The sequence below is a fragment of the Ovis canadensis genome, chromosome 5 (genome assembly GCF_042477335.2).
Source record: "Ovis canadensis isolate MfBH-ARS-UI-01 breed Bighorn chromosome 5, ARS-UI_OviCan_v2, whole genome shotgun sequence".
Lineage (NCBI taxonomy): Eukaryota > Metazoa > Chordata > Mammalia > Artiodactyla > Bovidae > Ovis > Ovis canadensis.
Genome location: NC_091249.1, coordinates 109,227,958 through 109,250,710, shown reverse-complemented (window position 1 = coordinate 109,250,710; position 22,753 = coordinate 109,227,958). Strand labels below are relative to the sequence as shown.

General features: G+C 39.2%; 1 protein-coding gene and 1 long non-coding RNA gene across 5 annotated transcripts in view; one reads left to right on the top strand and one right to left on the bottom strand.

Moving 5' to 3' along the window:
- The window catches only part of LOC138441536 (uncharacterized), a 151,266-nt gene extending 149,450 nt beyond the window's left edge, over window positions 1-1,816 (bottom strand). The window contains exon 1 of one of the 4 annotated variants that reach the window (XR_011257391.1): window positions 1,656-1,816. This is a non-coding gene — a long non-coding RNA (uncharacterized lncRNA). The remainder of the gene's footprint in view (window positions 1-1,655) is intronic. The other 3 variants (XR_011257390.1, XR_011257389.1, XR_011257387.1) reach the window with 3 other exon arrangements.
- Window positions 1,533-22,372, top strand: RIOK2 (RIO kinase 2). Its single transcript, XM_069592647.1, has 11 exons — window positions 1,533-1,632; window positions 1,955-2,192; window positions 5,157-5,295; window positions 6,266-6,382; window positions 8,466-8,641; window positions 13,210-13,298; window positions 15,407-15,598; window positions 17,130-17,222; window positions 17,955-18,470; window positions 19,712-19,808; window positions 22,094-22,372. Exons 2-11 carry the CDS (start codon window positions 2,127-2,129, stop codon window positions 22,256-22,258), a joined length of 1,650 nt encoding a protein of 549 aa, XP_069448748.1. The 5' UTR covers window positions 1,533-1,632; window positions 1,955-2,126; the 3' UTR covers window positions 22,259-22,372.
- The last annotated feature ends 381 nt before the right edge of the window (window positions 22,373-22,753 follow it).

Here is a 22,753-nt window from a genome sequence, read left to right as displayed (position 1 = left end):
TATGCAAGTCAAGAAGCAAGTTAGAACCAGATATGGAGCAGACTGGTTCCAAATTAGGAAAGGAGTACATCAAGGCTGTATATTGTCACCCTGCTTACTTAACATATGCAGAGTACATCATGTGAAATGCTGGGCTGGATGAAGCACAAACTAGAATCAAGATTGTTGGGAGAAATATCAATCAATAATCTCAGATACACTGATGACACCACCCTTATGGCAGAAAGTGAAGAGGAACTGAAGAGCCTCTTGATGAAAATGAAAGAGGAGAGTGAAAAAGTTGGCTTAACGCTCAACATTAAAAAAACTAAGATCATGGCATCCGGTTCCATTACTTCCTGGCAAATACATGGGGAAACAAAGGAAACAGTGACAGACTTCATGTTCTTGAGCTCCAAAAATCACTGCAAATGGTGACTGCAGCCATGAAATTAAAAGGCACTTTCTACTTGGAAGAAAAGCTATGCCCAACCTAGACAGCATATTCAAAAGCAGAGACATTACTTTGCCAACAAAGGTCCGTCCAGGCAAAGCTACGGTTTTTCCAGTAGACACGTATGGATGTGAGAGTTGGACTGTGAAGAAAGCTGAGCACCGAAGAATTGATGCTTTTGAACTGTGGTGCTGGAAAAGACTTTTGAGAGTCCCTTGGACTGCAAGGAGATCAAACCAGTCCATTCTGAAGGAGATCAGTCCTGAATATTCATTGGAGAGACTGATGGTGGAGCTGAAACTCCCAATACTTTGGCCACCTGATGGGAAGAACTGACTCACTGGAAAAGATGCTAATACTGGGCAAGATTGAAGGTGAGAGTAGAAGGGGACGACAGAGGATGAGATGGTTGGATGGCATCACCAACTCCATGAACATGAGTCTGAATAGGCTCTGGGAGTTGGTGATGGACAGGGAAGCCTGGGGTGCTGCAGTCCATGCGCACGACTGAGCAACTGAACTGAACTGAAAGGCTTAAACTATAGTTCTTGAGATGAAACAAAAACGCAAACATTATCGTACAAGTTTTGTCATCCTTATAAAAAACAGAGTCAGTTCAGTCAGTCAGTTCAGTCGCTCAGTCGTAACCGACTCTTTGCGACCCCATGAATTGCAGCACGCCAGGCCACCCTGTACAACTCCCGGAACTCACTCAAACTCACGTCCATCAAGTCGGCGATGCCATCCAGCCATCTCATCCTCTGTCATCCCCTTCTCCTCCTGCCCTCAATCCCTCCCAGCATCAGAGTCTTTTCCAATGAGTCAAATCTTCGCATGAGGTGGCCAAAGTACTGAGTAGGCACTCTTTTTGTCGGGGTGCAAGCTGTTAACGGTCCGGCTCAGGTTAGATTTTTGTTTTCCTAGGGAAAAGTTCCTGGGCTTGTGTCCGCAGTTCTCCGAAAGCCTTTAAATTAGGCCCTCGGAACCTCGATAGCTCCACTGGGAACCGTCCATGTGCGCCCTTTCTCTGGAAAAGCGCAGGAGGGACGCCGACTGCAACCGCGTCCTCCCACGTCACTCGACGCCACCCCCAGGCAGCGCAGGCGCACTGGGGAGTCTCGGGGAGCAACTTCGACCAAGTACGCCGAGTGCCGCCCGAGTCCTCGTCCACCTTGGCGGCCCGTCCTGAGCATGCTCAGGTAGACACTGCGATTACTCTTACCGAACAGCCTTGGTTTTCCTGAGTCCAGCTCAAGTTCTTTTTGTCCCTTTCTTGATGTAACTCACTTCATCTAAAGAAGGAGTTGCTGTTTGGAGATAAAACTTAGTCTTCTCATTAAATTACCACTCTGCTCTTAAGAGGCAGGTCGGGGGCCTTTCGACAGCGGTCCTGACAGATATAAAGAAAAAAAAAAAGTCTTATGATCTCGAGAACACTGAAAGAGTCAGCCAATTCAGCGACATAACAAAATCGCTTTACAAAAAGTACTTTTCTTTGTTCCATACTATGTGCTTCATCAGACTCAGAAGATGTTTCACTGCCCCGAGTCAGTGAGAACGGAACATCTATTTAGTGACAAGGACCTGTAGGATAAACTGCGCGTGCGCGAGCCGCCCGGCCGCCGTGAGAAGCGTGAGGAGCTGAGTTAACTGCGCTCCTGGTCTCCCCGGTTTGCCTGAATTCCGGTCCAACATGGGGAAGGTGAATGTGGCCAAGTTGCGTTACATGAGCCGGGATGACTTCAGGGTCCTGACAGCGGTAAGAAGTACCCCGTTTCCCCGCCCCCTCTGTCCTTTTCCGCCGCGCATGCCCTTCCTCTTGCTCCAAGTTTGCTGGGAGCTGAGCAGGGACCTAGGCCTCCAAGAACGCAGCCGACGTTGGGACTGAGGAAAAGAAGATCAGAGAGTCGGGTTTTTCAAAAGCCTTTGTCCACAAGCTTTTATTTTACCCCACTTGAAGCAAAGGGCCCCTCCTTGTCCTTCCTTTCTGCTCCCCTTCTCCAGAATCACATTCCGGTCTCTGTGGCCTGGAACGCTTCTCTGACCCCCTGGCTTCTTTTTCCGACAGAGAAGGGTTTAAGACTCTTGAAGAGGATTAATTGGTAGCTGAAGAAAAGTTATGACCAACCGAGACAGCATATTAAAAAGCAGAGACATTACTTTGCCAATAAAGGTCCGTCTAGTCAAGGCTGTGATTTTTCCAGTAGTCACATATGGGTGTGAAAGTTGGACTATAAAGCTGAACGCGGAAAGATTGATGCTTTTGAACTCTGGTGTTGGAGAACACTACTGAGAGTCCCTTGGACTGCAAGGAGATCCAACCAGTCCATCCTAAAGGAGATCAGTCCTGGGTGTTCATTGGAAGGACTGATGCTGATGCTCCGGTGCTTTGGTCACCGGATGTGAAGAACTGACTCATTTGAAAAGACTCTGATGCTGGGAAAGATTGAAGGCAGGAGGAGAAGGGGAGGACAGAGATTGAGATGGTTGGATGGCATCACCGACTCAATGGACATGAGTTTGAGTAAACTCCGGGAGTTGGTGATGGACAGGGAGGCCTGGCGTGCTGCGATTCATGGGGTCGCAAAGAGTCAGACAGGACTGATTGACTGAGCTGAACTGCATTTCCTACTCACAAACTCAGTCACATAGCATTCCTTCAGTTTCATTCAATCAACACATACTTAACGGATTTTTTGTAACGTTTTAGGGAATTGCAGAGGGTACGGACAGATAGGAAGGAGACAAGTCATCCAGTAAATGAATAAATAAGAGGGATATCAGGTAAAAAGTGCTGTGAAGATGATAAGAGGATAATAAAATAGAAACAGTGTGATGGGGGCAAGGGGGCTGAATACTGTTTTTAAACTGATCAGTCAGTCAAGACTGCCTGACTGGAAGAATCTTGTTTTAAAAAGTTTCTGGCACTTGGTAGGTACTGAATAGGTATTTCCTAAGTAAGAGAAAGAATAGGGGCAGGCATAATAGCTGAATAGAAAGGAGCCGTCAGAGTAAAGTCCTTGCAAAGAATTGAAGGGAGAGGATACTGCAGTGGTTAAGAGCGAAGACTGGAAGCAAGAACAATTTTTGAAGAATAGAAAGGCCAGGGTGGCTGGAGCCTAGTAAGAAGCTGAAGAGTTGGAGAAGGTGGGAGCCAGATAATATGCTATAGATGAAGAGCCATACAGGCTTGGTAAACAATTTGGAATAAATTCTAAGTATAGGGAAGCCCCTGAAAGTTTTAAGCAGGAAAGTGACCAAAAACTGATTTTATAGTCTTATAGTACAAAGATCAACACATAGATTAGCCATTTGCAGAATAAAACACATTTATTTAGGAGCTGTTATCTTTTGCTTAAATAGGCATTGCTTTTGGAGAAGGAAATGGCAACCCACTCCAGTGGAGCCTGGTGGGCTGCCATCTTTTGGGTCGCACAGAGTCAGACACGACTGAAGTGACTTAGCAGCAGTAGCAGCAGCAGCAGGCATTGCTTAAGGACTAAACTGAAATGCAAATTCATTGTAAAATTTGGAAGACAATTTTTTGCCCTTCTATAGATTCTGAAATTCAAGTAGACTTCCTCTAAATACCTACTGTCAAAGATACCTTCATTCTCTACTTGCTCAGCACATTAACTCATCCCTTTCTGTCAGAAATAGGGGAGTCAAGAGAATGTTAGAGAAACAGAACAAAGCATGAAAGGTGAATTAAGTTTAAAGTGTGAGTTTTGGTTGGGACATCAGAATGAATGCCAGATTTCTCTTCCAAAACTTGATTTTTGCAATTCTTAAGTTCTTTCTGAAGCTCACCAAGGAGTGGCCTACTTGTTAAAATATGTCAGTCTCACTTGAGTCTTACCAGTCTTGATATAAGTGACCACCTTTCCTTGACCTTCTTCCTTTTATTTCTCTGGTACCTCCTATGTCAATAATCATACTTTGACAGGCTGCCCTTAACCTTTTGGTGTGAATTCCCACCCAAGTTCTGTCCCTAATCCCTCCTTTTTCTCCCATTATATTCTTGATTATTGATCATGCCCTTTCATGACTGTCTCTCTTCATCAAATCATTAACCATTTTTTCCTGTAGCTATTACTTCATTCCCGAGTGCAGATCACCCTTTCCAGTTTTCCTTAAAACATCTTCATTTGAAGTATCTTCTATGAAGGACCTTCCAACACCTCAAGCTCAGTGTGCTCAAATAGAATTAAGTAGCTTTGTCTACCTCCTCTCCTTTCCCAAACTTCATTAAAATAATGATTATTAATGTCTTGAAACTAGGCCTTCCTCTTCTTCAACTTTCACTCTTCATTCACTACCATTCCCTATCAAGTGCCAGTCTCTCCCAATACTAATTTCTTTAATTCTTTCCCTCCATTACCATCACCTCCTCCCTATTCTGTCTTCTGTCTTCTCTGACTTAGACTATTGTCTTTGTTCTCCAGTATACCACCTCCAGTTTTTGCCTTCCCTAAACTGCTTTGCATATTCCTGCTAAATTAATGTCCTTAAAGCAACCCTTTTCATGAATTTCCCTTGACTAAACATCTTAATGAATTTCCTGCTTTCATCGATATAAAATATGACTAGGGAAGGTAATAATTGTGTCTCACAATTGGTTCTGGAACTGCATAGTCAAGTTTGAAAAAGTTAAGTTTTTAACAAGGTTCTGATAGACAGCAACTCTATGTTGATTATGATTACATTTTGATTTCTGTTTCAGGTTGAAATGGGCATGAAGAACCATGAAATTGTTCCCTGCAGTTTGGTTGCTTCTATAGCCAGCCTTAAACATGGTGGTTGTAATAAAGTCTTAAGAGAACTAGTAAAACATAAACTCATAGCTTGGGAACGAACCAAAAGTAAGTATTTGAGGCACCATTTGTGATTTTCCATGTAATTGGCTTCCCCCAGAGCAGGTATTCCAAAAGGCAGATAGAAGTTGTCAGGCTAAGAAAGCACTAGACCTAGCTAGAACTGACACAGCACACTTTTGCCATGTTCTGCTGCTCAGAGCAATCACCAGGCCCACCCAGATCAAAGAAGTTAGAGAAATACCTTCCACTTCCTGATAAGGGATTAGGAAGTTCCAGGTGCAGAAGAGCAAGTAGGATAGAGATCCTATTGCTACTGTCTTGGGAAAGTACAGTCTGCCAAAGGACTCTAGAGCATTACCTCTCACACCTGAGGGATGAGTTCTCTTTTCTACCTTTATAAAGGGTCCATACCTTTATAAAATAGTATAAATACTAGAAAGATCAAAATACAGGCACATATTCCTTCTTGTTAGACATAAAGACAAAATAATTTTGTAATATTGATACAAAAATATTTTAACTTAAACATTTAATTTCAGTTTGTATAGGGCTCCCCGGTGGCTCAGCTGGTACAGAATCTGCCTGCAATGTGGGAGACCTGGGTTTGATCCCTGGGTTGGGAAGATACCTTGGAAAAGGGAAAGGCTACCCACTCCATTATTCTGGCCTGGAGAATTCCATGGACTGTATAGTCCATGGGGTCGCAAAAAGTTAGATGCAACTGAGACAAACTGATAGAAAAATTTTTTAACTTAACCACTTAATTTCAGTTTGTATAACTTGTCACAGACTAGTAACAAGCATTGATAGACTGGTGTCAGTCTGTAGATTACCATTTGAGTAACACTGCTCTAGAGAAGAAATAAAAATTACAAGAAATGCCAAAACTCATAAGACTAGGTAGCCAGTCTTTTTCCAGCTAAGACTTCCCAGGTTTAAATTCTTCTCTTGACGTGATGTAACTTGATGGTACAATATAACTAAAATATGATCTTTCTCATTTGATTTTGTCTAGCTGTCCAGGGCTATCGGTTGACAAACGCAGGCTACGATTACCTAGCTTTGAAAACATTGTCTTCTAGACAGGTGGTTGAGTCTGTTGGAAACCAGATGGGTGTTGGCAAAGAATCTGGTAAGTGCTAATAGTACTATTGAGTGCATTATTTGCTTTAGTTTGTATTTCCCTTTGAAAAGGATTCATCTTTTTATTTTCTATTTTTCTAACTAAAAGTAAATTGAAAAGTTGTTTGGAAGCAATATGGATTTTGAAATTACCCTTAGTTCAGTAACTTGTTTTCTCCTAAGTCTATCACTGAAAGTTCAGTTACACCAAGAATTAGTTTTTCTATACTAACTGAAATCTTTGGCAAAAACTTTATTCGTTCTTACTTTAATATCTGAAAAACTGGACATTTGTGATAATTTTTAAAAATACCACAAGGAAGTTCTAAAAACCACATTTTTTCATAACAGCGATATGATGAACAAGGCAAAGTTAAGTATGTGTAGAACACAGAAAAAATTCTGAAACAGCATTAAATACTATGTACTGATCTTTTTAATGTGTGATAAAAATAAAGAACGGGATGATTTTCGTTATGACATGCTCTCTTATACGCTGCTTTTTGTCCTACATAGTTTATCCTGAATAGTAACATAATTAGTACATAATATAGTTGCATAATAGTTACATAAACTGAGAGAGCAAAAAAATTAGAAGCAAAAGAACTATTAGAAAAGCCATTTCAAAGGAAGTTGTTTTGGTTACTTCATATGATTTGGATGTCTAGCATATTATTATCCAAACTATTTATTTAATAAGGCTTCCCAGGTGGTGCGAACTTCCCTGGTGGCTCAGCAGTAAAGAAAACTGCCTGCCAATGCGAGAGACTCAGGTTCAATTCCTGGGCCGGGAAGATCCCCTCTAATAGGAAATAGCAACCCACTCCAGTATTCTTGCCTGGAAAATTCCGTGGAAAAGGAGCCTGGTGGGCTGCAGTCCATGGGGTTACAAAGAGTCAGAGGTGACTGAGCCCACACACAGTCAAGTTAATATTAGATTCCTAAATATGAGAAGATATGTATAAAATGCTGTAATGAAACACTTTTTTTGAGATACACTTCCTCTTAATGTTTTTTATGTCCAATTTTTTCAATCAAAAAAATGGCTTTTTTTTTTTTTTCAAGAACTTCATTACTTGCAAAATGATGAGGTACAGAAGAGAGTACAATGAAAAGTGAATCTTAACTCCTAACCCGTGTCTCCATCTCCTGTTATTACCTCCCAGAGCTATTACTGTTTATTTAATAGCCTATATGTCCTAGAAATATTCTATGTGAATACAAGTATATAATGTTCTAAGGATGTATGTATCTTTTATAATCGTAGGTGAAAGCAAGCAGTCCTTAACAATTCTACACCTTGATTTTTTTTCCTTTTGGTGCATCTATGATATTTCATATCAGCATAGATGTCGTCCTCATAGTTGTCGAGTATTACATTCTTAGCAATTATTAGAGCTAAAGTTAGGTACATTAAGAATTTTGGTATTACCAAATTTCCTCCAATTTGTGTCAATTTGTAATCTCACCAACATGAGAACGGCTATTTGTCTCATGAGTAATTAAGACATGTTCTAAATGTCAGTAATAAAATAGAATATTTATGGGAAAATCTGCTCCATTTGGTTACTTAGGATTATATTCTGACAGTATTTATTCATTGAAACAGTTTAAGAATTGAACTTCACATTGCTAAAAAGGAAGGGTTTTTTTGTTTTGTTTTTTAATTTTTTTTTTTTTTCCTTTGGCCTCGCTTCACAGCATGTAGGACTAGCTCCTAGGCAGTCTAAGTGTAGAGTCTTAACCACTGGACCACTGGGGAAGTCCCATGTTGTAAAGGAAGATGTTATTAATCCCTTCTCATACATGTAGGACACTAAAGAACAATTAGATGTATTCCCACTAAATTGAGCATTAAACACCTTTGGAAGCAATAACTTTTGACACCTTTGCACCCCAGTTTTCTTTGTAGTAGATATTAATACATGTCATAACTTTGAATTGTAACTAAAATAAAGTTTGCCAAATGAGTATTTCGAGTTATTGAGAAAGATAAAATTTGGTACAACTAAAATCAGAGTTAGAAAATTAGGATTGATTAAACTTACTGGAATAAAAATATAATAATGATCCTTTAAATTTTTTTATTTTAGATATTTACATTGTTGCAAATGAAGAAGGGCAGCAGTTTGCATTAAAGCTTCACAGACTGGGAAGAACCTCCTTTCGAAATCTGAAAAACAAGCGTGATTACCATAAACACAGGCATAACATGTCTTGGCTTTATTTATCTCGTCTCTCTGCCATGAAAGAATTTGCTTATATGAAGGTACTTTTAATTAACTTTAAACTATTAACCAAACAGTATGTATAGTTAAAAGGTTGTAGTGACATGCATCAGTCCGTTGCCTCCATATCTCCCTACTGCCTGTCGCAGTCCATACAGTCACTTTTAACTCTCTTGACTATTTCTGTTATTTGTTTTTCTGGTGTTTTCCTTCTGTGCAAAGGTGTTTTTAGCTGTTACAAATGCATAAAGGCAACTTTTATGCAGCAATGTTAACAAGGTAGAGTAGGCTAAAATAATTAATGATGTAAATGTGTGTGTGTGAATGTATATCTGTTCAGTGTATATATGTATGTCTGTCTCTGATTAAAAACACCAGAGTTACCTTCTTTAGAAACCTTAGTGTCTCAGATAGTTGACTATTATTTTTTTCCCCACAGTGGAAGAAATGTTAATTTATGAATTTGTATGTATATTAGAAATGGTAAAAATCTTAGTTTTTAACCTTTTACCTTTCAAAATAAGTTCATATAGATTTATTAAATATCTTTAAAAATAACCAAGTTAATTGTCTTCACTAGTAAATTAAAAAGTAACTGCATTTTTATTATTCTCTCCAGTAGGATTTATTTGTTATAACTTTTTAAAATTGTGAATTATTAAGAGTTATATGACCTGTTGTTTCTTGGGAGTTTCATGTATACCGGGGTCCAGCCCCAGTGGATCCAGGGTAGTTCAAAGTGGGGATGGCATGGCAAGGAAAAACTTATTTATTTAATTAGAAATATAAAGAGAGATTAGGAAGAAATAGTGTAGTAGGAAAATTTAGTGGAAAAAAGAGGCTAAATAACTTGGTTTATGAGGAAAGCCAATAAAACTTCAGACAAGAAGTTTGCACCATCTGCGTTAGGCCACCGGCGTCCGTTTGAATAGCAGAGAGTGCCCCGCCTTGGGCTCCCTCTCTCATGGACCTTAGAAGCCTGGGCAAGTAAGTAGACATGGCAAGCCTCCTTGCTCCAGATGAGAATTCAGCCAGAAAAGGAGAGAAGGAGAATAGACCACACGGAGGAAACCAGTCCAGTGACTGGCCCATCCTCTATTGTCCAGAACAGCCTTTTATACCTTTTTTTTGTACATAGAGATCAATGGATAATATAAAATTATGCAGCATCAGCAGCCCTGACTCTTATCGAGACCAGGCTTTCTCTCTGCATACCTAGTTGTATATGTAAGTCTTAGGTGATTTACATCATCTTCTGGCCAGAAGGCCAATTAACATTTTACGGCCCTTTTCTGATAAGGGTTTGTCAACCAGAAGACTTATTTGTGTTGTTCTTCCCAAAGTCTGGTGCCACTCTCAGAAAGCACTAAATAAAGTTACATTCTTACATAGCAAGGATACAACAATTTATAACAAGTAAAAGGAGTACAGTGATTTATAAAGAGAAGAGTAATTAACTCAAAAGTCTAGTGTTGCTAACATCAAAACTACTATATTCCTATTTCTGCATCCCGATTACATTGATTGATATCCTCCCAGGTGCCTAAAAGATAAAGAATATGGAGGCCTGGCAGCAGTCATTGAGTCAACAGTGAAAACCCGTCACCAATATAATTTTTAGCTCTTTAGAAAAGGCTCTGTATCTTTAAGATGCTTTCAGCTTTGTGCCTCTCATGGTTGGGGGGCTGTAAGCAATTCACAAGCTGCAAAATGTCCAGGGGAACCTGTCAGGCAAGGTAGAAGCCATCAAAGGGGTTTGAGCTGAAACATTCCTTTCATACGCAGGAGACTGAAGCCCTGAGCTAACTTTTTTCCAGAGAATGTCAGAAGAGTGGAAAGCACAGAACAATGAAATCAGGCCGATTCTGGTTTTTGGGGGGTAGATGTTCAGGAAAACCCAGGGGGAACCCCTGAAGCTAGATCACGCCTTTGTGTTTTGTCGGGCTTCCTTCCTTGTGACCTTTGTCATAGGCGGGATTCCTCACACAGGCTCCTGGCACATGTACTTAAATTTTTAGTAATCATGAGGGAAGAATCCTCAAGGCAGTATAAATAAGTGCTACTACTATCATATATACCGTGTTTTTTGTCTTATACCAATGGTTTGTGTCCTGTGACCACAAACCATTACTCATCAGTAATGTGAGTAAGCAGTTTGGCAGGAATTGTTACACATTTCCCCCAAACTATATTAAATGTTCTCTTGGTGTGTTTATAGGAAGACACAGGAATAGAGTCTGGTTGTACATAAATACGTTTCATAAGTTCATTATGTCTTTTCCTAAGTAAAAATAAGATTGAGCTTTAACTTAAGGGTTATGGCACAGGGCTAAACCACTATGACATTAGTTAAAGTTGTTATATACTCTTGAGCCACCAAGGCTCAGATCCAAAACCATTTGGATTTAAAAATAAAAAATCTACAACCAAGCAGACAGTCATTGGAGAGTGGGAAGTAGTTCAGTTCCTGTGTAAGGAAGGTAGGAAAGAGTAGACAGCCTCATAAAAGTAACCTTGTTAAGCATATACTGAGTGTCAGCTATGTGCCAACTCTGTTGAATGTTTTGCAGAGTAGGAGTGGGAGGTGGAAGTGAACAATGAATACCAAAGGAATAACAGTCTATCTTAAAATTAGGAAGGTAACATGAACACACACCTGGAGCCTATTATACAGTGAAGTAAGTCAGAAAGAGAAATACAGATGTCATATACTAATGCATGTATATGGACTCTAGAAAGATGGTGCTGATGAATTTATTTGCAAGGCAGCAATGGAGAAACAGACAGAACACACTAGGGAAAGGGGAGGAAGGAGAGGGTGAGATGCATGGAGAGAGTAACTTGGAAACTTATATTACCATATGTAAAGTAGATAGCCAGGTGGGAGTTTGCTGTACGTCTCAAGGAACTCAAACAGGGGCTCTGTAACAATCCATAAGGGTGGGATGGCGGGGGAGATGAGAGGGAGGGGGGGACAGTGGTGAACCTCTGGCTGATTCTTGATGTTTGACAGAAAACAAAATTCTGTAAAGCAATTACCCTTCAATTAAAAAATCAAGTAAAAAACAGTTTAAATGTCAAATCATGTTGAGTTTAGAGAAACTTCTGTAGAGTAGAAGACAAAGAAGCCAGAATGACCAAGACATGAATGTGGGCGTGAGCCTCGTGTGAACGGCAACAGTCACTGAGGTGGCTGTTAGGATCGCACTCTAGAGTGTTTATTGGGCAGAGTATTGAAGAGAGCTAGGACTGGGTAAGTGGGTTAAAGAGTTTTGAAAACTAGGGAAAATTATTCAGATAAAATCAACGTTTACAGCATTGTAGGTTTTTTTAAAATGGAGCATTGACACAAGCATCGTAGTTGGTACTGGTACACTGAAGAAAGGTTTGGTGTGCAGAGCTAGAACCATTGCTGATGTGGTTTGGGGTAACAATGACAAAGCCCTGTTAGAAATGGCAGCATTCCAAGCGGCAGAATGCAGAAAACCAAGATATTTTGAAGGAAGTAATAACAACACGATTTTGAAAGCAGTAGGATAAGAAAAGTTAAGCATAGCAAAAAAATGAATTTATGGATGGTGGGTAGTAACATTTGACTCAGACTACCGGTGCCAACAAAGGTCCGTCTAGTCAAGGCTATGGTTTTTCCAGTGGTCATGTATGGATGTGGAGAGTTGGACTGTGAAGAAAGCTGAGCGCCAAAGAATTGATGCTTTTGAACTGTGGTGTTGGAGAAGACCCTTGAGAGTCCCTTGGACTGCAAGGAAATCCAATCAGTCCATTCTGAAGGAGATCAATCCTGGGATTTCTTTGGAAGGAATGATGCTAAAGCTGAAACTCCAGTACTTTGGCCACCTCATGCGAAGAGTTGACTCATTGGAAAAGACTGATGCTGGGAGGGATTGGGGGCAGGAGGAAAAGGGGACGACAGAGGATGCGATGGCTGGATGGCATCACTGACTTGATGGGCATGAGTCAGTGAACTCCAGGAGTTGGTGATAGACAGGGAGTCCTGGCGTGCTGCAATTCATGGGGTCACAAAGAGTCGGACACGACTGAGCGACTGAACTAAACTGACCGGTGTTTGTGACTACAGTGACTCTTTGTCACACAATAGATTGATACTGTGGTCTGAAGAAAAGAATCAGTGCTCTATAAACTAAAATGTCCGGTATACTGAAATATTTCATTTTCTGATATACCAGAAGACAGTATTTCCTAAATCACAATTTATTTCCATTTGAATTTTTTAAGCACACTCCAGTAAATGACAGAAACTTACAAAATAGAAGAGGATATACATGTCCTAAGAGACTAAACTTCTTGAGGGCAGAGACATTTTCACACTCATTTTTGTAACCCTAGCACAGTGTATATTTGGTAAATGTTTGGTAAAAAAGTGAATTACAAAACTGATTTCCAATTTTATTTTTATGTACAGCTCATCCTCCTGTGCTGTGAATAAGCCATACGTAGTCATGTGTTAACTGTAATTTTGTGAAGGTTGTAATTTTATTTTCCCTGGTTTTGGACAGGTACATTTAACTTTATTGTTTCCTAAAAATTAATGACCTCTTCATTACTTTTTACCTGTTTTGCTATATTTTAGGCATTGTATGAAAGGAAATTTCCGGTTCCAAAGCCAATTGATTATAATCGCCATGCAGTGGTCATGGAACTCATAAATGGCTATCCTTTGTAAGTATTTATTATTCTTAAAACCGTGAATTCCAATAAATAGTTGTAAGGTTCAGGTTTTTTTAAATGAGTTTTTTTCATTGAATGGAGTATGACTTTGGGGAGGTTAGAAATTAACATAAAGTAGTAGAAATTAACATAAAGGCAAATTGAAAATTCAGTTTCATTCTGACAATGTGGATTTTTATTAACAATCTAGTGTGTGCCAAGCACTGTTCAAGGCACCGCAATAAACAAAGTCCCTGTCCTCACAGAGCTTACATTCTGATGGAAGGAAACTTGCAGTAAATAGCTGAACAAGGAATTATGTGATACATCAGATAGTGGTAAATGCTGTGGATAAAAATAGAGTAGGGTAAGTGGGGCAAGAAATACTGAGATAGATGTGGAAGGCTGGGAAGATCAGAACAGTTCTCATTGGTAAAGGGACTTTTCAGCAGAATCCTGAAAGAAGCGAGAGAAGAAACGATGCAGATATCTAAGAACATTCTAGGCAGAGAAAAGAGCAAAAGTCCTGAAATGGGAGCACACCTTCATGTTCAGCGAACAGTGAGGAGCCGCTGGAGCTGGAGCTGAGTAAGGCAGGGAGAAAACTGTGAGTGATGAGATCAGAGAGGCAGCCAACTATTTTGGTAGAGAGGATATATTTAAATATGAAAGAAAGTGGAAGTGTTAGTTGCTCAGTTGTGTGGGACTCTTCGCAGCCATATGGACTGTAGCCTGCCCGGCTCCTCTGTCCATGGAATTCTCCAGGCAAGAATTCTGCAGCGGGTTGCCATATCCCTTCTCCAGGGGATCTGCCTGACACAGGGATCGAACCCGGGTCTCCTGCATTGCAGGTGGATTCTTTACCATCTTCCAGGGCTACCAGGGAAGCCCAACACTGAGTAACTTTAAGGTTGATGTGATACACTTCTGTTTCCTCACATGACTGCCATTGAGACAATGTTACAGGGACTGTTTTGTTTGAGACAGAAAACAATCGGAGGATTATTTTGGTGGCAGTGACAGTGCTAACCACTGACTGCCGGGGAACTCCCTGCCATCGGAGGATTTTTGAGCTGAGAAGAGACATGATCTGACTAATGCTGTAATGGGATCACTCTGGCTGCTGTATTGAAAATAAACTAAAGAAAGACTAGGACAGGATTAGGAAGAAAAGTTAGGATTATTATAATTCTCGAAAGAGATGATGGTAGTCTAGATCAGAGTGGTAGATGTGAAGGTGAGGGAACGTTGCCAGATTCTGGATGAATTTTACAGTCAGGGCCTACATGATTTGTTTGAGATTGGATATTGATAAGAAGGAAGTAGCAAGTAAAGATCTGGGGCCTGAATAATGAATTACTTAGAGGGATAAAGTTGCCACTTTTAGAAATGGGGAAGGCTGCAGGAAGACAGTTGGGAGTTAGAGAGTGGGGCAGAATCAGAGGTTCACTTGGGGACATGGTAAGTTAGAGATGCCTAGAATCTCAGGGAAAGTCTAGATTGAAGTCTGTGAATGAGATCAAGAATGGTGAAGACAATAGGTTTTAGGATTAGATTTTGAGGAGCTCCAAAATTTATAAGTCAGGGAAAAGCTGAAAAACCAGCTAAAAAGACTAAGAAGGAATGATCAGTGCAGGAAGAGGACCGCCTTAAGAGATAGTGGGCCAAGGGTCAAGTGAAAGGATCTGCTTCAAGGACTGGGAAGGGATTAGCTAATAGACCAGATTATGATAATCAAGAACTGACCATTGGATATGGCAAGTCATTTGGAAGTCATTGGTAGTTTTGACAAGAGGTGTTTTATTGGAGCAGGATGAATGAAAGCCTGTTTGAAATGGGTTCATTAGAATGGAAGGAGAAAAATTGGAGAAAGCACAACTAGAAGAGTTTGGTTATAAAGAATGCAGAACAAAGAATGTGTGTAGTAGTGGAAAGAAAATGCAGATTTGAGTGAGTTGTAGCTTTTTTTTTTAAATAAGAGGTATCATATCATGTCTATATGCAGATAGGAATGAAGAGAGGCTAGAGAGGCTTGAAGTGGAAATGATATGTAAATACACCCGTGCTTGTTTTAATTAAAATTATGAATGAGGACCAATTAACCATTTCCATACTTTCAGATGTCAAATACACCATGTTGAAGATCCTGCATCAGTATATGATGAAGCTATGGAACTAATTGTTAAACTTGCAAATCATGGACTGATTCATGGAGATTTCAATGAATTCAATCTCATTTTGGATAAAGATGACCACATTACCATGATCGATTTTCCACAGATGGTTTCAACTTCTCATCCCAATGCTGAATGGTATACTCTGGACATGGCTGTGTTTATGTGTGCTGAAGTCATTTTTTAATTTATTCTTCAGTTTTCAGCCTTGTCATACTGCCATTTGGGTTAATAACTGTTTTGAAGTGGCTGATAAGGATATCAGAGTGCTAGGATCTTTCCACCTAAGAACTTTTCTTACTCCTCAGTATTTTAAAGGTGAAAAAAATGCACATTGATCCAGTTTTTAAAATTTATTTATTCATTAAAATAATATTGTTTAAAAAATAATAATAATAATAGTGTTTATTAGAAGTCTGAGGAAACTTTACTTTTATAAATCATCAAAAGAATTTGAATTACTCTTGTAAGTGGACAGACTTGCAAAAGTCAAGCTTTCTTAGCAATGGAACTATCTATCCAAACAAACTTTGGGGTAGAACCCCAATTTTTAAAACAAAAGCCTGCTCAGAAGTAGGGACACAGAAGGGGGGACCCTGGACACCATCCTTTTCTGCCTTTTTCTGCTTTTCTCTGTGTTGCACAGTTGCCTCCAAGAGGATTTCACCCAGCATAATTTAATAATTTTTTATGGCCTTAATGAAAGTTGTGGTTTTATACTGAACCTCAGTTACCAGTCAGATAATGATACCACCTCCTATCGTTTTTAGCTTTTATTTTGTTAAGAGAAAGAAATTCACGTAAAACCTCATCCTGACACAGGGCAGAATCAATTTATATACTGTGGTAATCTTATTTCCCCTGTTACTTGACCATCTAAACAAGCCCAATTGTGAAATATGACACAACATTTTCCTTTATGTGTTTGTATTCCATGATGCAATTGAGCATAATCAAATTAAGGTTGAGTGCTTTTCTCGCCTGTTCTTTCAATTCCATGTCATCCTGTCTCTCAATTCTCCCTACTGGACACCTTCTAGAGAGCTTAATCTGTACCTGCTATTTTATGGTTACCTAAAAAGCACCCTGATACTCAGAGGTCCTTCTCCTCCCAGAGTAGCATGTCTTCAGATTACTATTTATAAGCCATAGCAGTATTAATCTCTTACAGATGTTTACTGCATATTAGCTAATGGGTAATAAAGATAATATAACCGTAACATTGATTAGTCCCCAAACTTTTTCTTCTGAGTCACTAGTCTGTTTTTGTCTTCAACTTTCCCGGTTGACTAGAGGTTCTAGTGAACATAATTGATGGGAACTATAACTAGACAGACTGAAAAGTAGAAATTGGCCCCCAAACTGCAGGCCCGTATCTTCTTTTCCTTGTTTCATATGTGTGTGTGTCACAGTATGGGGAAACCTTGGGTTTATTCCAACCATAGGAGCTGTAGGCCCTTGACAGCTTATAGTCCTTGTTAGTTCCTCTGCTTTTAGTTTTAGTTCTTCAGATACTGGAAACTGATTTATTTTTCTTTTGAGTAACATCCTTTTCTCTTTCATGTAAGGATAAGAGCGTCATAACAAATAGCATGGATGTTGTCATTGGCTAATAAGGAAAAAGATGAGCAACAAAGTCTGTATATAAAAATGATTCTTGCTTTTGCAGGTATTTTGACAGAGATGTGAAGTGCATTAGAGATTTCTTCATGAAACGTTTCAGCTATGAAAGTGAGCTTTTCCCAACCTTTAGTGATATAAGGTTTGTACACTGTATTGCATAAGATGATAGAATTCTGTTAAAATACCTGATTTATTTACTTAGAAGTTAATGCTTTCATCTAAAAATTTTTTGAATAGTGACCTTTGGTACATTATAATCGTTGTTCAGTATCACTGCTGGTAATATACAAAGGAAAGTTAAAAATTATGCCTCCCTGTGGTCCATTAACCTTACTGAATTTGGAGGAGGAACATACTTAGTTTCTTATAAATTCAAAAACTCTTATTCAATAGCAGATGCTCTGTGAAGAACGTATTTTTAAGGAATAAAGTCAAGTGTTTATCAGAATTTGTGTTTTTCCTTTATTCTCTATAGAAAGTATCTTTAATTGATTCATGGAACATAATTCTCACAGCCAAATTTTCTCATTCTGTATTCTCAATTAAGATGCTATTTTCTAATTTGGGATGATTGACCTAACTTAAAATTGTTAGCCCCTTCTGAAAGTTAATGCAGCGAAATTTCTGTAACTTTTCTAATATCTATTGCTCTTCGCAGTCCTTTTATTCTTAAATGACAACTAACATATGTTTTTTATATTTGTGTACTTAAGTGATTTAAGTATTACCTTTTAGGCAGAGAAAAACCTTTAAAAGCTATAAACTGTTAAACTCATTTAAGAGTCATGGTTCATCAGAATACTAAATACACTTGTCCACATCAGGTGGATTTTTTTCTCTCTCCTAAATGCATAACGTTCTTTTTTTCTAGGAGGGAGGATTCTCTTGACGTAGAGGTTTCTGCCAGCGGCTACACAAAGCAGATGCAGGCAGACGACGAACTACTTCACCCAGCAGGTCCAGATGATAAAAATACTGAAACAGAGGAGAGGTCTGAGTCCCCGTTTTCTGATGAGGAGATGTCAGAAAGAGCCGAGGATTGTAGATCGGAAAGTGAAAGTGGACGAAACTCTGTAGGTGGATCAGTTCATTGCTGTTGCGGGTCACTTGAAAACCTTGAGCAAATAAAGGAAGAGAGTTTGTCAGAGGACAATGCTGATGCACACAGATTCGAAATGACTGAATTCAGTCAAGCCTTAGAAGAAATAGGAGGGCAGGTTGTTGAAAGCAGTTCTGTAACTGAATTTCCCAGGGAGAACAGCAGATGTGAACGTGACGCCAGGCAAGATGGTGAGACAGGAATCCTCATGGGCCCTGAGGAGGCTGAAGATGAGTGCCCTCATCTGATTGCCTTGTCATCATTGAACAAAGAATTCAGGCCTTTCAGGTATAGATTTTTGTTGATTGTTTTTTTCACTTTAATCTGGAGACCTATACTTTGATTCTGATAAATGAGTGCTTTTTTCAAATGGCATGACAGCTGTATTCTGCATCAGTATGTGCAGATAGCTCAGTCAGAAGAGCATCCTTTTAATCTGAGGGTGCAGGGTTCAAGTCCCTGTTCGGGCACAACATTCCTTTGGGGCTTCCCTGGTAGCTCAGCTGGTAAAGAATTCGCCTGCAATGCAGGAGAGCCCAGTTCAATTTTTGGATCGGGAAGATCCACTGGAGAAGGGATAGGCTACCCATTCCAGTGTTCTTGGGCTTCCTTGGTGGCTCAGCTGGTAAAGAATCTGCCTGCAATGTGGGAGACCTGGGTTTGATCCCTGGGTTGGGAAGATCCCCCAGAGAAGGGAAAGGCTACTCACTCCAGTATTCTGGCCTGGAGAATTCCATGGACTGTATAGTCCATGGGGTCGCAAAGAGTCAGACACAGCTGAGCAACTTTTACTTTCATGCACAGAATAAAAGCAAATATCACTTTTATTGTTAAAATTCAAATAACTCTATCTACCGTTGACTTGATGCTACCACATGTATTCAGTTTTAAGCAGTTCTGCCTTAAAATTCAAACGATTACTTTCAGATAATAAATTGATAAGGTTTTAAATGTATGAATTGTTTGTATTTTTTAATAACTATTCATCTAACATGTTTGATTAATGTATAGTCTAATAAAAATATAGTAAGTGTTCTCTTAATATACATATTTAAAATGAATTTTCTCTGGTACTTTGAAACTTCTGTATTTATTTTGTTAATGCACAATTAAAATTACCATTACATAGCTCAGTTAAGGAATCTGCCTGCAGTGCAGGAGACCTGGGTTCGATCCCTGGGTTGGGAAGATCCCCTGGAGAAGGAAATGGCAACCCACTCCAGTATCCTTGCCTGGAAAATCTCACGGACAGAGGAGCCTGGTGGACTGCAGTCCATGGGGTCCCAAAGAGTCAGGCACGACTGAGCAACTAACACTATTTTTCTTGTAAGATTTTTTTTTTGGACAAATTTCACATATTCATGAATCAGCCTCAGCTTAGATAGCAAAAGATCAAAAATTTAACTTTCAGATATGGGTAGTTTAATGAAATGGCTTTATTTCAGAATATTGATAGTAAAATTCTATAAATTAATTAAGCGTAATTAACTATTAAGAATTAACTATGTAAATTTTTATTTTATTTTTAGAGATGAAGAAAATATGGAAGATACTAATCGACATAGAACAAGAACCCTGAGTGTTACTTCTGTGGGCAGTGTTTTAAGCTGTTCAACGATTCCTCCGGTAACTATTCATTCAACATTTCCAGGATGTTTACTGGGTCACTCTTGTGGGTTTCCCAGGTGGTGCTAGTGGTAAAGAACCTGTCTGTCGATGCAGGAGACATAAATGGCAACCCACTCTGGTATTCTTGCCTGGAGAATCCCCATGGACAGAGGAGCCTGGTGGGCTACAGTCCATAGGGTCACAAAGAGTTGGACAGGACTGAGCATGCGCAGAACCACATGGTCTGCAGTTGGTTGACTCTGCAGTTGCAGAGGCGCCTCTCATGCAGGCGGCTGACTCTTGTGTTATACTCAAATTTTTTACTTTAAAGTGGGTCGATGCCCCTAACACAGCCTCACTGTTCAAGGGTCAACTGTATTTTATTTCCCATTTCATCATTCTTTTTTAAATATACTAATGTGGACTTTTTTTCCCCACTTGTTTTTAACATAAAAGTTAAATTTGTAGGACTTGTAAATTGTTCTAAATTAGGGCATGCATGCATAGTAATTCATTATCTCCTTATTTTCTTTAGCTGCTTGATATGATTATCTTATGGTCTCGGCCGAAGTAAAGAACCAAGGGGAAGTTCAAGCAGAATATTTAGAAAATGAATTGATTTTTTTCTTTTCTTAGAGCTATCCTGGAGGCCTCTGTCTGAACTCTTGTTTAAATGTGGTACACATTCTCCAACTTTCCCAGTCTCCAATCTGTTGAGTGCTTTCTTTCCTAGTTTTATCTCTTTTTTCATACCAAGCTTACTTTCTTATGGGACAGTATGGACTTGAGTAGTTATTTGGGTGGGCGGGGAGAGGACTTTTTATTACTAGATATGTCTTTTTATCCTGTTCTCACACCTGATTGAGAATTTTAAGTATTAGAGTTGTGATTTGGAAATAACTGACTTCAGAAGTCTGAAGGTGTTGCTCTGTTGTCTTGGTGATGTTAGGACGCCAGGCTTATGATGCTGATCTGATTCAGGTTTCTGGTCTCCTGGGGTGAGGAACTGTGACAGTTGCCTTGTTTCCTGAGATAGAGAAAAGGCACTCCCATGTTAAACTTTCAGCCAGTCCTAATGCTTTCAGTCATGAAATTTCTGCAGCACCAACCAGGTAGTTCTGAAACTGTGACTTTCCTGAGACTGCATCTCATAGGGTATCAGCCTCTGTAGGAACTTGCGTTCTGATTCTTGTTTCTCTTTCTCTTCTTTTACTTTTGTTCCCATTGAGAATCATCAGACTGAAATAAAGAAGGATCACTTGTTAAAGCCCGTCTGCCTAACTATGTGAAATAATCCAAAGTCTGCATTTAACTCACCTCATCCAGATTTTTACACTGATACACATACGGTCCAAGAAACACTGCCTTAGGAAGACTAGTTTTCCTAGTTCCTTTTTACCTCTCGCATCCATTAGTCTTTACTTTTTAATGACAGATTTTTAATAAATGCCTCTTTGTGCTTAACAGGGTGAGGCATAGTAAGAGCCCCTTGCTTCAATCCTTTCACCGTTCAACTTCTTTTTTTAGGAGAGGTTGGATGATGTAATATGATTAAATAACAGGTTGAATACTCCAGAGGGGGAAAAAAGGTTGCTATGAACAAAATATTCATCTTGCATGTCATTTGGCATTGGCAGCCTGTGTCTTAAGTGATAAAGAAATAATTTGAATTTATGATCGTTCATCATGTGAAAACATATGTTTCTCCCAGAAACTGTATGAGGACTTTTCCATGAGTAATTCCTGCCATCGAGTCGTTTCTATACCTAAAGTTATGAAAGCGCTCTTGCGTGTATTTGACCAGTACTAAGTGCTTTCAGACATAATTTTCTGCTACAGAACCATACCTACTTTTACTTAGAAAGCAAAGGAATAAGCAGATTTTTTTGTCTTGGGTTTTTTTTGTTTTTTTTTTGTTGGTGGTGTTGGTTTTATTTTCCATCTTGTTGGGTTTGGGTTTTGAGGATTTGTTTGGCCAATTGTTTGGTTTTTCCCAGTTTTCCTAGTGACACTAGGTGGCACTATGATGATTTGTTACTCAAAAAATTGTGACTGTATACCCTGCTTTTTGCTGTGATCTGTATTTCAGTTGGGAATTTAATTCCTCCTACTTAGTAGCAGTTCAGTGTTTTGTTTTATTGCCGGTTAATATAGTACACTGTCAGTGTTTGGAACTTTTTAAACTCAAGCTTTTAACAGAAAATTTTAAAATATTAGCAATGTAAATCTTTTCTTTTATTGACCGTTTACTCCTTATCAAAATGATCAGTTTTCAGTGATACTAATTCATAACATCTTTCCAGGAATTGGTGAAACAGAAGGTGAAACGTCAGCTGACGAAACAACAAAAATCAGCTGTGAGACGAAGATTACAGAAGGGAGAAGCAAATATATTCACCAAGCAACGGCGGGAAAACATGCAAAATATTAAGTCAAGTTTGGAAGCAGCTAGTTTTTGGGGAGAGTAATATATTTAAGACCTTGACTGTATTGCACTATGATCCCTTTTTGAGCCACCTTTAGTATTTTTTGGACCAAGGCAGATATATAAATAGGTAAATAAACTTTCTTTCATTGATAAACTTGACTCATTCAATACATGTTTTCTAAAAAATAGATGAGAGTAATTCTCTGCTAAAGCAACACAGTTTTCCAAGTTATTTTTGTTAGGAATATTTGAGTAGTTTTTGAAATCTGAATATCACTGCGCTTGTTGTTTCTTTGTTCTCTCCCAGTACATTGCTTGGTTTCATATCCCAGCTTTTCCATTGACCAGTGGGAACTTTTAAGCAGGTCTCATTTCTCTCTCCCTCTTTTTTTTTCCTCCTCCGCCTCAGTTTTCATACTGTTAAAATTGGGTTTATAACCACTTTGTAGTATTGTTTTGAGGACTGTATGAGAATGCACAGAAAGCACTTGGAACAATGCCCAGCACTTTAAAGTGTACCTGGGCATTGGAATGA